This window comes from Antechinus flavipes, chromosome 3 (genome assembly GCF_016432865.1).
Source record: "Antechinus flavipes isolate AdamAnt ecotype Samford, QLD, Australia chromosome 3, AdamAnt_v2, whole genome shotgun sequence".
NCBI lineage: Eukaryota > Metazoa > Chordata > Mammalia > Dasyuromorphia > Dasyuridae > Antechinus > Antechinus flavipes.
In genome coordinates, this window is record NC_067400.1 from 28,181,720 (window position 1) to 28,194,514 (window position 12,795).

General features: G+C 34.4%; 1 protein-coding gene across 2 annotated transcripts in view; it reads right to left on the reverse strand.

The window, feature by feature from the left end:
* The window catches only part of PHC3 (polyhomeotic homolog 3), a 64,275-nt gene that overhangs the window by 38,054 nt on the left and 13,426 nt on the right, over positions 1–12,795 (reverse strand). Inside the window, exons 5-7 of one of the 2 annotated variants that reach the window (XM_051983160.1) lie at positions 9,369–9,527; positions 7,253–7,351; positions 3,042–3,288 (exon numbers count right to left, since the gene is read on the reverse strand). In XM_051983160.1, coding sequence (XP_051839120.1) covers positions 3,042–3,288; positions 7,253–7,351; positions 9,369–9,527 — 505 coding nt within the window. The remainder of the gene's footprint in view (positions 1–3,041; positions 3,289–7,252; positions 7,352–9,368; positions 9,528–12,795) is intronic. The other variant, XM_051983161.1, reaches the window with a different exon arrangement.

The following is a 12,795-nucleotide window of genomic DNA, read 5'->3' on the forward strand; positions in this document are numbered from 1 at the left end:
TCATTTGGGGCCAATATAAAGGACTGTGAAAGAGAACCTAATTAAAGAAAAAATTAATTTTTCAAAAATGAATCTAGTTTAAAAACCAGGGGAAAGATCAGCAATATAACAGAAATAAATGTAAATCATTAAAGACTTCATAATCTCTATTTCAGATCTAGATTCAGATCCTGGAAGAGATAATGCTGTTTTTTTTTTTTAAACCAACACTTGGCACAGGGCCTGGCACATAGTAGGCATTTAATAAGTGTATGTTGGCTTGGTGTGAATTTAGTGGATTCTTGTCACTGGGAAAAAATTACAATCAAAACAAACCACTCAATCTAACTGAAGACTGAGGACTGACCTCAGGTGAGAACTCCCTCCCATTTGCCTCTTTGTGTGACCTGTCACACATGAATTTTAAGTTGAAAAAGTGATATGTAGCTTTCAGTAGAAAAGAAATTTAAATGCTGGCTTAATTATAAATATTCCAAAATAAGATCTTCTCTAAAATTTTAGTATATAACTGAAACAACTCAATGAATATTGCCATATTCAATTATGTCTAAGAATAATAGATGAAAATTCCAGACATCTTCATGTTTATAATTTATTTTGCATTTTGGATAACAAATCTTTTGATAGTTTCTGAAGAAATAATTAACATCTTGAGAAAAAGGCATTTAGAAGGTCCAACAAAAATCTCATTATCTTAAAAAATAATTTGACAGCTACAACTGAATGAAAACTTCCACAAGGTCTCAAACCGGGTTTTAAAGCTAAGTGAGAAAAAAGGTCTACACCTGTGATGTCATTAGTATAAAGCATCCCAAATGAGGGAAGGCAAGTCAGTGTCTTCTCTACAACTTAAAGAGTTAAAGAAAGTTGACCAGCTGGTCTATACCAGTGACCGGGACTTGGACTGTAGCACTTCCTGTCTGCTCACTAAGCTACATTGTCTCCATTTACACTAAGACATCAAAAGGTGCATTTTTGGACAACAAAACAATGTTACAACAGGAAGTCAGAGTTGGAACAGATTTCAGAAACCATCAAATCAATGGTTCTGAATTTATGCCTTGAAGAATCCCTTCAAGAACAACCAATTCAATGTGAATGCTTTCATAAACACACAAAAGATCAATTAAGAAAATCCAAAATTCCACAACTTTAAGAATTCCAAGAATTGGGACAGCTAAGTAGTGCAGTGGTTAGAGCACCAGCCCTGAAGTCAGGAAGACTTGAGCTCAAATTTAACTTAAGACACTTAACACTTTCTAGCTGTGTGACTCTAGGCGAGTCACTTAAACCCAACTGTCTCAGAAAAAAAAAAAAAGAGAGAGAATTCCAAAAATTAAGAATTTTAATTAAACTAAAGAATTAAAATTAAACTAATTAAATTAAGAATTCCTAGAATTTCATGTCAGGAATTACTTTTAAAAAGCTAACACAAACAAGATAGCAAGTCATAAATGCTTAGGAAAACAACTTTTTTTCACACAAATTTTTACACAGAAAACTATTGCTAGATCAATAATAATTTTCTCTCTTCACTAAAGTTTTCCCAGAGAACCACTGTTAAAACTACCCCAGATTAGAGTATAACTTAAACTTTTAATGTAAAAATAGTTTTTAAGAATAAGCCATATGCAGGGTAAAAGGAAGAACATTTATTTTGGATTCCTAAAGAAATTCTCACCCTCACATCCATTTCCCACCAGTGATGGGTGGTAGCCAAATCAGAAGGACACAGCTGCTGCTCAAGCAGAAGTGAAACCCCCTTCAGTGACTCAGTTTGCTGTGAATGACAGTTGTATAAACTCTTCAGAGATAATTTTACTATTCTGAATGACTACACGGTTGTAGCTTTGGCTACTGTGGTAGGAAACGAGGGAAGATCTGAACCTCAGCAGCCAATGAGCATGGCTGGCATCCCTGACTTCAAATTGTCATGTGTTTGTCCTGGGCTGATGTTCTTACCTCTCTTCCAGGTACATATCAGCCCCCAAAGGAATGTGGCTATAACTAAGGATATGACTCATTTATGAGAGAAGAAAGGAATAAAGAGGGGGGCACTTTTTCCACATTCAAAATCAGATGGCTTTCTTTTCTTGGAAATAACTCTTCTTCATTCTGCCCCACTCCCTTTACACTGCTTTCACCAATGATGATATGGGGGAAGAGAATGACACAAAATTAAGCTAAATGCTATTTCCCCAATCCAAGATCTTATCTGAAATGTTTACAGAGCACTCATCAAAAGTCTCCCTGTTGCCAGTAGTTAACATTTGTCTGGATGATAGCCATTTCCCCCATCAGTTTTTTGAATGCTTTCACCAGGGGAAACTCATTTGTCTTTGAGACTGTTTTTTGAGGGGCAAACAGGCAAGAAGGAACAGGAAGCCTATACAGAAAGAAGATACTGAAACCTATTTCTGAACAGAAAAAGTCAGGTCTAGTTATACTACAGGTCAACTTACTTAAACAGTCAAATGGACCTGAGATCTCATCGATGTGGGGATTCCCTCCAATGCTGGGCAACTCTTGTCCATGTCCTCCCACAAGTTAGGAATATTACAGAAGTGATGCCTTACTAATATGGGGCAACCAAATATTATACTCGTTAGTAAAATATCAATAATGCAAAATATCAACTTTATTGTTCTAGAATTTTGATTTTAATTGTTGGACTTCTAAGTTCTCTTTTTTCAAAATGCAGTATTAAAATTGTTTATGAAATAATAAAAAGAAATAATGATTTTAAAGTGCCATTATTATTCAAAGAATTAATGTGTTTTGTTTTGCTAATTTCTAAGAAGTATATCAACAATTGAATACTTAAGCTAAAACCAGAAAATGGAGGGATTTTTTCTTTAACACTAATAACTTGCAGAACAGAAGTTTTAGTTATAATCAATATTCATTTTTAAAAATTGAGTTAGAAACTCTGTTACAAATGAAAGCTTAAAATTAAGAGGTTAAATGAAATAATTCCTTCCCAGAATCAAAATATTCAAATCACTTGTAACAATCATTAACAACTTCAGTTTACATCCTACCTGGGGCTATTAGCTGATGGATACTTGAGGTCCTTGTAACAGCTGTACTTCGAGATTCCAAACTGGGGCTCTCTCCTTTTTTATGACTTTCTGGAGAAGCATCTCGTTGACTGGTTTTGGAACTGGTGACTGTCGTTTTGTTATGACAAATGGTCAATGACTGAGCTTGACTACTGCTTTTTGGTGGGCCATTCTGCGAACTAGATAATACACCCAACTTCTGGCTGCATAACGTTAAATTCTGAACCTAAGAGTCACATAACAGCAAGTTCAGATAAAAAAAAAATCAAAACATAGATATAGTAATAATTACTGGTAAAATAATTACAGTAATAATTAAATATTAATATTCTGCTTTTTCATCCAGATAATTTTGTGTTTAAAAAACTTGAAAAGCCACAAAGGAAGAAACATAACAAAACAGCCACTTCTTAAATAAAAAGGATGGTTTTTAAGAAACAGGTGAAAAAAATTATGAAGATGATTTGGTGAAAATACTTATCCCTTGCTAATTTAGAAATGAGTCTAACAATAACTCAATAAGTTGTATTTTAATATAATCAAGTACAAACACCTGTAAAGTTTACAGGATAAGACTGCCCTTTATATATATTTTCCAACAATAATGATAGTTAATGTTTATTTAGTGCTTACTATGTGATAAGCACTGTGCTAAGCACTTTAGAACACTTTATCTCACTTGATTCTCACAACAACCCTGGGAAGTAGTTTTTAATATCATCCCCATTTTAAGAATAGAAAACTGAGACAAACAGGAGCTAAATGACTTGCCCTGACTCACACAGCTACTAAGTGTCTGAGGCCAGATCTGACCTCTTACCTCCAGGCCCAGAACTCAGACCACTGCACCATGCTGCCCCTAGCACAGCTATCTCACACGGCACTGTAGGGAGCACTGGCCCTCAAGGAAACTGACAGTGAATGATACTAAGCTGCTTTACATATGTTTTCCTCTTGTTTCTTATATCTATCTTTCTCCTTAATTATTTCATACACTCAAGGGCAAGGAATTAATTCACCTTTTAATTCCTGTGTATCCATCTCAAAATAACTCTTCTATGTAAGTGGCTAACGTGATGTTCACCACACCAAAGACATGGAGTACTGGCTAACTTAGAAGACTCATTGTGCATTTATTTAATCAACACTACGGAGTTTTCAAACAATTTTCTTTTTAAGTCAGCCTTCAAAAAGATTCTTTTCTAATTCATAAATTTTTCAAAATTATCTTAGCATTCAACATATACCAACAAATGAACCTATAGTTAAATGTATCTGTATTAATGATCTTGACTTGGAACATTCTTTGGAAAGTAGTCTCTTAATTTTCCCTAACAGTCTTAATGTCTAACTACACTTTCTCTGATTTAACATCAAAATTAGTTCAAATCATCCTCTTAGCCACTCTCCAAAAAGAAAAATGTGTGTGAGACAAATCTGAAATTAAGTTTTCTATAGAAACTGGCTTTATCTGAAAAATTTAATGAAAGAAAATGATTCCCACCAAACAAAAGGCAAACTAAGTCTCTAAATTAGAAAACTAATTAACATTATGTTAATTGTAGATAATTTACATATGCCCATTTCCCCGGGGCAGTCAGACGTTCTCATTTTTCCTTTTTCCCTATCTAACTTTCTAATTTTATTTATATTTAAAATTTTTTCAATGTCTTTAAAACTTACATTTACATGTGCTTCTGTAACAACTATGTTATATCTGGCTTGGAGATACATGTATATAAAAATAAAATGTATTTTAGAAACTTGGCTTCTAAACCATGTGACAAATGGATTTTTTCATCATGTTAATATGACAATCGGATTTTGTGGCATAACTTCATTTCTGGAGAAAAAACTTCTGCTCTTCTCTAATAAAGGAAAAAGCTTCCCTTCTTTTTGTCTACAAACGGACTCTTGTTGCTGAATTACAAGATTCTCTTTATTGCTGTAAACTTCTTTTTTGGGAGTTGTTAGTTAATAATACCATGTTACATGATAACACAATACTTTTTTTTTTAAGTTAATACTTTTAAAATCGCTTGTACATCCATTACTTTGCTTGATTCTAACAAACTAGTGAAAAGAGACAGGATATAGGTAATAGTATCCTTCCCCTACCTGTCTCCAGATTAGGGGGAAAAAAAAAAGACACTGACAATCAGCTGTTGTGACATTATTAGTGGTAGCCTAGAGTAAATCTCAGGTCTCCTGATTCTTAATGAAATACTTTTTCTTCCTAAATTAAGATTGTCTTCAATGTCTTGGCATTGTCTTGTCAGGGTCTCAAAATTTGTGTAAAGGTAACCAGGACTGGAATGTTAATTCTCTGGATTCCTAAAGAAATACCTCTAATTTTAATTCCACAATATTACTCCTAAAACATCTTTGCAATACCTAGGATCCTGTCTCCTACAACCTTGCTCCTCCTTTACTAATCTTATAATCTTATTTCTTTGTCAAAATAGCAACTGAAGCTAGACAGATCTAAACTTCATCTTTTTACACGACTGATAGTTTTAAAACAAGAATGAGAAAAAAAAATTCTCATTACTCATGATACCTTATGCTACACAATCTTCATTTAAGTAACTTAACACTGAATATTCCTGGAATGATTCCAAATATCCCATAACTTTTGGCCAAGTACAGTGTTTTGAAGTAGTTACACAATTTATATATGGAATTATTATGCTACAATTTAATAATTTCATAAGTACAGAAAGTTTATTCTTGCTACTGTAATGACTTCCATAAAGTGAGGATTATAAAAACATAATTAGTTATCCTCATCAAATCTGTAAGTGTTGATAAAGTGAGGCCTTAATTCATGTTAAAGAACTTGAAGAATTTCTGAGCTAGAGTCCATCAGGTATCAGATAGGAATATCTACCCATGCAGTTACTCTATGGGTGTCAAATACTATGAAATGCCATTAATTCTCAGACCACAAAAGAGCCAAACAAGCTTTTTGGGCATAATAGAATTTTGTACTAGGTGTCCTAACATTACTAGCCAGCATTTACACAGTGTCTACCACATGTCAGTCACTGGTCTAAGTGCTTTGCACATTATCTTATTTGTTCTTCACAATTACCCTAGGAGGCAGATGCTATTATTACTCCCATTTTATAGATGAGAAAACAGAGACAAACAGAGGCGACCTGCTCAAGTTCCCACAGAGAGTAAGCCTCTAAGGTCAAATGTAAAAACAGTTCTCCCTGACTTGAGGCTCTTTGCACTGTAGAATGTACCATTGAGCTTTCCCAGAGGAGATCATCTCACTGATCATTCTGGTTTTATATATAAGGTAGATTTTTTTCCTCCTGAAAAAAATAGCTCAGATTTATTTTAAAAAGGTATGGGAAAACTAAGACCCATTTTATAGCCCCCTTTTCTGCAAAGAAGTTATTTTATGTAAAGTGAGTAATAGTCACATTGTCAATACTTTTAATAACTAATAAATGAAATCATGAAAAAAAAAACAACTGGTTTTTTAAAAGTGCTTCTAAAATGCCAGTTACATTCCCTCTGACCTTCTTTCTTAAGACAGTGGGAGACTATGGAGTCAACTCTGAGAGATCCTCACTGACCATCTAGTGCAAGTGAGCAGCTGTAGTGATGACCCAAACGTGTTTGTACCATAGATATCTCCAAATACTGGCTGGAGCAGAATACATAGCTAGTATCTTAAAATGGAATCTTTCATCTATACATTTCCTTGTTTTTCTTTCTTTCTTTCTTCCTTTTTAAAAAAATATCCTTTACTTAGAATCACAGGCCATTTGTAAAGGAATCTCTCCCAAAGAATAAAATGTCACACTAATGAATGAATCCACTGCACAAAAAATTAAAATGTTATATAAGCTTAGAAAATAATCACTAAAGATACTTGCCTTCTTCTTTAAACACTTAAATAAACTAAACTACTGTTATGAACATTTACATAGGCCAGGTCACAGAAAATATATTTATGTAATCTGTGCTCAATAATCTCATAGATCCAAATTATTTAATTATTACTGCTGAACATGCAACTTCATATTTTGTCTCTTCTTTGAAGTATTTACTAATTTTATAAATATTAATTACCCCAAAGGTATCCCATATGGCTAGAAACAAAAGCATCACTATTTTAACTTCCTATGCATATTTACTCTGACTAGAGAGCCAATGAATCTCACCACGCTCACCTGAGTAGCTGCCGACTGACAGGAAGATGACGATGACGACGAGACAACAGGAATTTCAGACTGTACAGCAGCCACAGTAGTAGCAGGTGTGAAAATCAGCTGTACAGACAGAAAGTAAAAACAAAAAAAAAACAAAAAAACAACCCTGAAGACAAAAGAACATGCCCCCCACACATGTAAAGCAAGTAAGAGAGACTGAAGTTTGTGATAGAAAGATAATAGAAGCATTCCCTAATGAAAAAATTTACCAAGTTTTAATCTAACTTTTAAATTTTTTATGTGCAAAAAGATTCCACTAATTAGAAATAGGAAGAATCTTAATATCTTTAATATCTGAGAAATATATTTCATATACAACAGACTAGCTCAAAAAACTTCCTTGTTGACAGAAATTCCTCAGAACAAGTGTTCCCATAAGTTAGCAATTATATATTTAAAATAAATGTCTAGAAGGAGCCTATGTATTGATCCTGATTATAAACCAAATCTGAATAAGAAATGCAAAAAAAAAAAAATCTATCCCTCCCTCCAAAAAAAAAATCTTTTGTCTCCTAAAAATGGACGAGTACTCTGGTGGTGGGGAGAAGTAGGGTTACCCCTATGATCATAGATTTAGAACCTGATGGTCCAAATCTGCCATTCTGCAGATGAGAAAACTGTGGCCCATGCCACAAAGGGGTATCAGGCCCAAGGTCAGATAATTAACAAAGTGGCCAGGCTGGGTTGGGCCAGGATTGGAACAATGGAACCAATCCAAGATGAACTAACTTTAAACACTAAACATGCAGAAAAAGTCACTACTGAACTATGTACCACAATGAAACATTAAAATGATAAAACAGCACAGCCTGAGAAGGCTTCATTTAAAAAAAAAAGAAAGAAAGAAAGAAAGAACAAGATAATGACAAATGTAAATTTCTTATCACCATCCCTCTTCACTAGGGAACTTTATTCAAGTTATGTCAGTCCCCATTAATATTCACAACATACTATAAACTATTATTAGATTCAATGTAGTGAATTAGCAGATTGCGTCAAAGTTTATGTCAGTATCATACTGGTGAATTTTTGTTTAAACATAAAATAATCTGAAAAGCATTTTTTTTTATATTGAATTGTCAATAAAGTATGTTGTTAATTCTTCAGGATGCTGAATTAAGTGAAATTTTAACATGAAAGTATAATTCTCACAAGAAAAAACTAAAATTCCATGACACACAGAAAAAGCACATCTGATTCTAAACAGCCTAAAAACAATAAACTTCATGTTGCTAGAAAGAACAAATATACAAAATGTAATCAAAATCCTAAAACTAGGCATCACTAATCCCTGGTGACAATCTATGAATAATAATAAAGACAAGTAATACTGCTTCTTGTTAGAAATTTGACTGAAAGTTTGTTGTGGCCTCAGGGCTGAGACATGAGGGTTAAAGATGTGGGGTTTTCGGCCTAAACCTCCTGCCCTATTTTCTACAACCTCAATACCGCTAAGCCCCAGGATTCGCCACCAGCGTAACACAATCCAGCTTCTCAGCTTTTCAAACTAAAAAATTTGGCAAAGGATGGAAGAAAGTATTACAAAAGTAATCTCTGTTTACTGATAATGGGTCAACATGGTCTCCGGACCTCGAATATATTTTAAGTAACAATAGCTGCTAAATAAATGTTTATTGAATAAAATCTTCAGCTATTCAAACAAACTGGCAGAATATGAAATGGGGAATAATCAACTATAAGAATTATCAAGGAAAACCCCATTCTGGATTGGAGATTTACAGTAAAGGATAGGACAAGAAATATCTGCAAATCCCAAAGTGGACTCCTCTTCAGCTCCAAACTTCTAACCAAATTTGTAATAATTCTATACCCTGAAAAAGATCCACAATTCTATTTGAAGGGGAACTTTTCTAACCTTCAATAACTTTATGAATTTAATACTTAAACAAAAAATGACAAGTCTAAACATTTTTATCAATTAAAATATTTTTAAAATATTAAAGCTATTGACATGTCATTACCTAGAAGAGAAGAGCACAACTGCCCAACCAATCATTTTAGAAATTTCTTTATCTAAGAAAATGGATACTGAAAAATTTGGCAGCTCATATCTTACCATTTGAGCTCGTAGATACATTTGAGCTTGGCTTGCTGTTAAAGTAGGGGATGTACTCCCTAGTAACATAGTCTGTTGGGTAATACTGCTGCTGGTAGTACTGGAAGCCTGGGATCGGCTTATTAACTGTGCAGGAGTAGGAGAAGTAGAGAGGTTGATCTAAGGAAGAAAAAATATTTGGTCACAGGCCAAATCTTTAGCTTTAAAGTGACAAAACTAAACCAAGCTACAGCTAGGCAATAAATGCTATTCAGTTTAAATCGTGGGCTCCCAAAATAAAATTTCAGAAAGAGCTCCCCTTACCCTGCAACGGGATGCCAGCTTTTCTGTAGTCCCCCATATTAGGTCATAGTTGCATCTGAGCAAGTAATAGTGTACACTAGGTAATAACTAGGCCAATTTTTAAGAAAAATTATAGTATTAAAAAGTCTGTCCTTCAAGATTAAAATATCATTTCTCCTGCTTTTAAAAACAATGATACATCATTATTTCAACAGTCCACTTAATAACAAAAACATCCTAACAATTTAGTGGATATTACTTTTGCATATTCTATCAAATTGAGGGGATTCTAAACTAGGGAAGGAAAAAAGATCACAGTATGCTCTAGAACCACTTGAGAACTCCAGTCTTTTTGTCCCACAGAGAGAACAAAAGCCTTTGGACACATCTATGTAAGGTATCTAAGTGATCCCTTGAAATCCTGAAGAAAGGTTCTGTACAATCTAGCTCATTCCAGAGGAAGAAGCCGCAAGGATGAACTGAGAAATCCCTAGCAATGAGAAGCCAATGAGGAGGGAGAAGGGGAGAGGAAGAGAATAGAGAAGAGGAAGAGAAGGAGCAACAGGAGGCATTGCTGGTGGAATTGTGAGCTAATCCAATCATTTGAGAAAGCATTTTGGAATTGCTAAAGATGTATGCATACCAATTGATCCAGCAATGTCGCTACTAGGTCTTTATCACAGAGATCATAAGAGGGAAAAAAGACCCATAAGTGCAAAAATGTTTGTAGCAGCTCTTTTTGTAGTGGCAAGGAACTGGAAACTGAATGGATGTCCCTCAGTTGGGGAACAGCTGAATAAGTTATGGTATATGAGTGTTATGGAATATTATTGTTCTACAAGATACGATCATCAGGATGATTTCAGAGACATCTGGAGAGACTTACATGTACAGATGCTGAATGAAATAAGTAGAACCAGAACATTGTTCACAGAAACAACAAGATTATATGATGATCAGCTATGACTGACTTAGCTCTTCTTAGCAATACAGTGATCTGAGACAATTCCAAAAGACTCATGATAGAAAATGCCATTTGCATCCAGAGAAAGAACTATGGAGTCAGAATGCAGATCAAAGAATAGTATTTTCACCTTTTTTTTTGCTATCTTTTTTCTTTCTTGTGGTTTTCCCTTTTGTTTTAATTTTTCTTTCACAAAATGACAAATATGGAAATGTGTTTCAAATAACTGCACATATATAACTTATATCAGATTGCTTGCTGTCTTGGGGGGAGGGAAGAAAAGAAGGAAGGGAGAAAAATATTTGGAACTCAAAATCTTACAAAAGTGAATATTGAAAACTATTATATGAATAGGAAAAATAAAACACTATTAAATGAAAAAATTAGCCTTTATTTAATTCTATTTAAGAAAAACAGTAACAAGTACTTCATGTTATCAATAATATAAATTGATGAATAAGTTCACAATACAGTATCACAGATGCAAGAAAAGGAATTTAAAGTTTCAAGCATATTATCAATATGGGAAAATGCTTGTATGATCCTCTACAGAATGTCAAAAGTTAAAAATAAATAAATAAAATGATGCTGTGGCTTATCACCTAGGTAGTAAATGACTTCAGTTGTGTCATATCAGACAATGGCGAAAGAAAAAAAGTTTTTCACTATGCCACACTATACTCCATACAGAAGTTTTATTATTGGCAAAAGTAACAAAACATTATCCAGATGTCAAGATGTTGTTATAACAAGGAGAAATGAAACTTCCAAATATTAAGTATTAGTGAAATTTGGAAAAAGATGCTCTAGTTTCCTAAATTCATTTTCAATTAGATCCCTTCAACAGACAACTGATTTCTGGGATACAATCATTGATATTATGACATTTTAAGGATCTGGATCAATAAAACTATAATAAAATATGTTCCTTCTAGATACTGTTGAGTAATCTCAGTCATGTTCAACTCTTGATCATCCCATTTGGGGTGGTCTGCCATTTCCTTCTCCAGTTCATGTTACAGATGAGGAAACTGAGACAAAACATGGTGAACTGACCTTGCCTATGGTCTCACAGCTAGTGTCTGAGGCCAGATATGAACTCAGGAAGAAGAGTCTGCTTGACTTCAGGCTCAGTACTCAATCTACTGTACCACATAGTCACCCTCCTTCTAAATCAATACTCTTAACTAGCAGTATTTTAGAAAAAACAATGAAGGACAAAGTTAAGGGAGGAAAAAGGATGAGAGGAGGTGCTGGGGAAAAGAAAATGGATTGAAACACATTTTTAAAAAGTCATCATAAATTAAGAAACATGTGAAATTAAACAGAAAAAACATGAAATACAAAAATAATCTAAGTATGGTGCCAAATGTTAATGCTGACAGCTAGCATTTCCTTAACACTTTCAGGTTTGTCCACTATCCATGTTACCTCATTTGATCTTCCCAACAACCTACATAGTTTACAAATAAGGAAATTGAGACAAAAGTTAAGGCACCTGTCCAGGGTCACCCACCTACCAAAACTAAATATAAACTAAGGTCTTTTTAACTCTAGAACCAACGATTCCTCCTACTACTGACTGAATATATCTTTCTTGTCTTTAATGTCTTTCACCTAAATACATTTTAAAAGGACTCATTGTTTAAGATGATGTAATAAAGAAAGATGAGCCTGCTTATTTCAAGTCAACTGCATGGAACCCCAAATTCCCCTTACCTTCCAACTCTGACATTTCTGGGCAATGTAAGGAATTTTACCACCAAGCAAAACAATGATTTTAAAATCTTGTTCATCAGGTAACTAAAACAGGTAGAGCTAACAGAGTCTCAGCTCTGTGAGCAAAAAAGATTCAAGTGGTAGAAGTAGTGGCAATCCAAATCATCAGAACAAGCACAGCCATGCTTGGGAGGAGATTCTGCACATCTGCCTTGAAGACAGCATCAATTTCTGGGGGAACCACACCGAACACTGTGTCCTCAGTTGGGGCTCTCAGGACAATGGCTGCCATTCCCCCGACCCTCTTCTTAACTGTGTTCTGTCTGGCCTTCAGTGTCTTCCAACTCAAACAGCTTTCTCCAAAGTGGCCAAATCCAAGGACTTCTTTGTCCTCCTTCTCCTTGACCTCTCTGCAGCCTTTGATCCTAGACTCTATCTAGGTTTTTGGGATACCTCTCCCTC